General features: G+C 49.9%; 1 protein-coding gene across 1 annotated transcript; it reads right to left on the bottom strand.

Annotated features, from left to right (window-relative positions):
- Window positions 1-411: 411 nt before the first annotated feature.
- LOC101827117 (saoe class I histocompatibility antigen, C alpha chain-like) lies at window positions 412-2,271 on the bottom strand. Its single transcript, XM_005087212.2, has 4 exons — window positions 2,013-2,271; window positions 1,477-1,752; window positions 725-1,000; window positions 412-599 (listed from the first exon to the last, which is right to left on the bottom strand). Exons 1-4 carry the CDS (start codon window positions 2,269-2,271, stop codon window positions 412-414), a joined length of 999 nt encoding a protein of 332 aa, XP_005087269.2.
- Window positions 2,272-2,554: the final 283 nt, after the last annotated feature.

Here is a 2,554-nt window from a genome sequence, read left to right as displayed (position 1 = left end):
ATGGGCTCCTTCATGTACTGCCACAGGTGTCATAGGGATTAATCCCCTGGTAATTAGTGGCAAGGCTGAACCTAGATGTCTTTTTAAGCACTGGGAATAAACCCTTTTGCAGCAGGATCTACAGGGCTTAGGAGTCTCCTGATTTGTATCCCAGAGAAAACTGCAGAAGATTGACTGCAGATCCAAAGCTAGAGAAGGAAACATGATTGAAATCTGTACATGAAGAGGACTAACTGGATATCTGTTATAAGTAGAGATTTCCCTTATTAAATCTGAGAGCTGAGAACCAGTTTTCCACAGCCTCTATCACTGTGGTGATGAATTATTATTTCCTTTGTTTTTCATTATGGGGTTAATTTCAGCTCATCAACACAAGACAGAATAGGCCACTGTGTGGATGCAACTTTGCTCTCACATGTCAGGGCACATTCTCAGCGGGGCTTGGTGTTCCCACAGAGACAAGAACTCAGACCCTGACCCTTTCTTACTTTTAGTCCTCCTCTTCCATATGAGAAAAGTCACCACAGCTCCCATTAGCACAGCTCCAAGACCCAGGCCAATTACAATTGTCATGATGGGGACAGGGAGCTGAGGAGGGTCTGTGGGAGGAGTGGAAGGAACAGTGAGTCCTCTGACCTCCAGCTGTCAGTCATCACCCTGCTCCAGTTCCCCAAGGACTCCCACTCTCACTGTGAGAGGCTCTGTGATCACACCCAGTCCTTACCCCATCTCAGGGTGATGGGCTCAGGCAGCCCCTCATGATTCACATGGCAGGTGTATCTCTGCTCCTCCCCAGGAGGCACCACCACAGCTGCCCACTTCTGGAAGGTCCCATTCCCTGAAGGCCTGGTGTCCATCACCTCCACGTCCTGTGTCTGATTGTCCCCATCCCTCTGCCAGGTCAGGGTGATGTCAGCAGGGTAGAAGTCCAGGGCCCAGCACCTCAGGGTGATTTTCCCATCAGTGCTGGCATTATGGGTCACATGTGTTTGGGGAGGGTCTGAGAGAAACAACGGAAAAATTAAGCATTTTTGCATTCTACTTGTGCTTCCAGAAAATCTCGTATGATAATGTTTGGGATGGGTGTGAGAGTGCAGACTCCACATATCAGCCTAGGGGCAGGACATGAATAGGACAATACATTCCTGGGAATCTACGGTAATCAACACAGACCAGGAGGAGCCTTTAGGTCTCCCTCCAGGATATAGTCTGTTTCTGACTGGATGAGGACAGAGAGACTCAGCAATACTGGAGTGAGACCATCACACTCATGGTGTGTGTACAGGGAACTGGTCTGTGAAGAGTGTGTGAGCCCTAGGAGAGCCCCTCTCTCACTTTGAATCAGGAAACCCAGGAATACTCTTGCAACTCTGTTGCAAGGCAGAGTCCTTGTCCCAGCTGTTCCCTATTGAGGACTCCTCAGGGGACAGGAGCTCCAGTGCCAGAGCAGACAGACCAGTTAGTTCCCTTTCTTACCTGTTCTCAGCAAAATCTCCTTCCCTTTCTCCAGATGTTTCTGGAGAATCTCCACACAGGTTTCCTCTAGGTATGTCCTCAGTGATTCTGCAAAGTCCCATATTTTCCATTGGTACCTGATGATTTTTGCTGCCTTGCCAAACGCTGTCCAGGTGCTCAGGTCCTCATTCAGGGCAATGTAGTCACGGCCATCATAGTTTAATTCGTAGTATCCGCGACGGAAGTACCCTCCAAGCAGCACCGAACATCCATGCATCATCTGGACCGTGTGATATCCTAGCCAAACCCCCACTCTCAGTCATGCCCACAGGCCAAGACCCTTGATAGGCCCCTCTATTTGGTGGGCCCAGCCCATTGGACTTTTCTAATCCCTAGATTTGGACTTCAGCTATGCAGAAATCCAGGCAGTGTCCCATGGCTCTCTGGAGCCCATTCTCTATGGGCCACATTTTCTGAGGGTGAACATCAGACATGGTGACCAGGAGCAACCCCATGGGGAACTTGAAGGTTGGGATTTCTGACTGGAGTTCACTCACCAGTTTTGTTCTGGTTGTAGATGTGCAGCACTGCGTTCAGCTCTTCCGTTAATTGCTTTGTGAGATTCAAAGCTCTCTGTGTCTCATACTCCCAAAACTCTGGCTTCTCCTGATGCATCCACGGAGCACGGGGTTTCATCATTGGCTTGTCTGCTCTGCTGTTGTATCCCATGAACAGGGTGTCATCCACATAGCCAAGATGGGTGTACTGGTACTCCACGAAGCCGCCCCAGGTTAGGAGGGTTTGGAAAAACAGCATTGTGTGTGAACCTAGGTGAAGTGGGCCTTTAGATCCCTACCTTCCTACTAAGATCCCATGCTGGTGCAAGGGGGCTCTAGTTGGGTGGCTTCAGCAGGAGTTAGGGGTCAAAAAGTATTATATAGAAGGGAACAGGCTGGTCTAGTGGGATAGAACGGAGACAAGGTTCCCTGAGATGCTACCCTAGGGTAGGAGTCCTTTTGCTGCTCTGGGTTAGGTCCTTTCCCTCCCAACATCAACACTCACCCTCTAGATGGTTGGTCAGGGCCAGCTTGGCCAGGAG

This window comes from Mesocricetus auratus, unplaced genomic scaffold (assembly GCF_017639785.1).
Source record: "Mesocricetus auratus isolate SY011 unplaced genomic scaffold, BCM_Maur_2.0 Super-Scaffold_100027, whole genome shotgun sequence".
NCBI lineage: Eukaryota > Metazoa > Chordata > Mammalia > Rodentia > Cricetidae > Mesocricetus > Mesocricetus auratus.
Note: the sequence above shows the minus strand (reverse complement) of the source record. Positions and strands in the feature narration are given on the sequence as shown.

Bases quoted from the DNA above. Each gene is read 5' to 3' on its own strand.
- LOC101827117 (XM_005087212.2), bottom strand. From the start codon at position 2,271: ATGCTGTTTTTCCAAACCCTCCTAACCTGGGGCGGCTTCGTGGAGTAC. The intron at 1,753-2,012 runs GTGAGTGAACTC...GGGTTTGGCTAG, and splicing joins CTACAACCAGAACAAAACTG to GATATCACACGGTCCAGATG. The intron at 600-724 runs GTAAGGACTGGG...CTCCTCCCACAG, and splicing joins GCCCATCACCCTGAGATGGG to ACCCTCCTCAGCTCCCTGTC.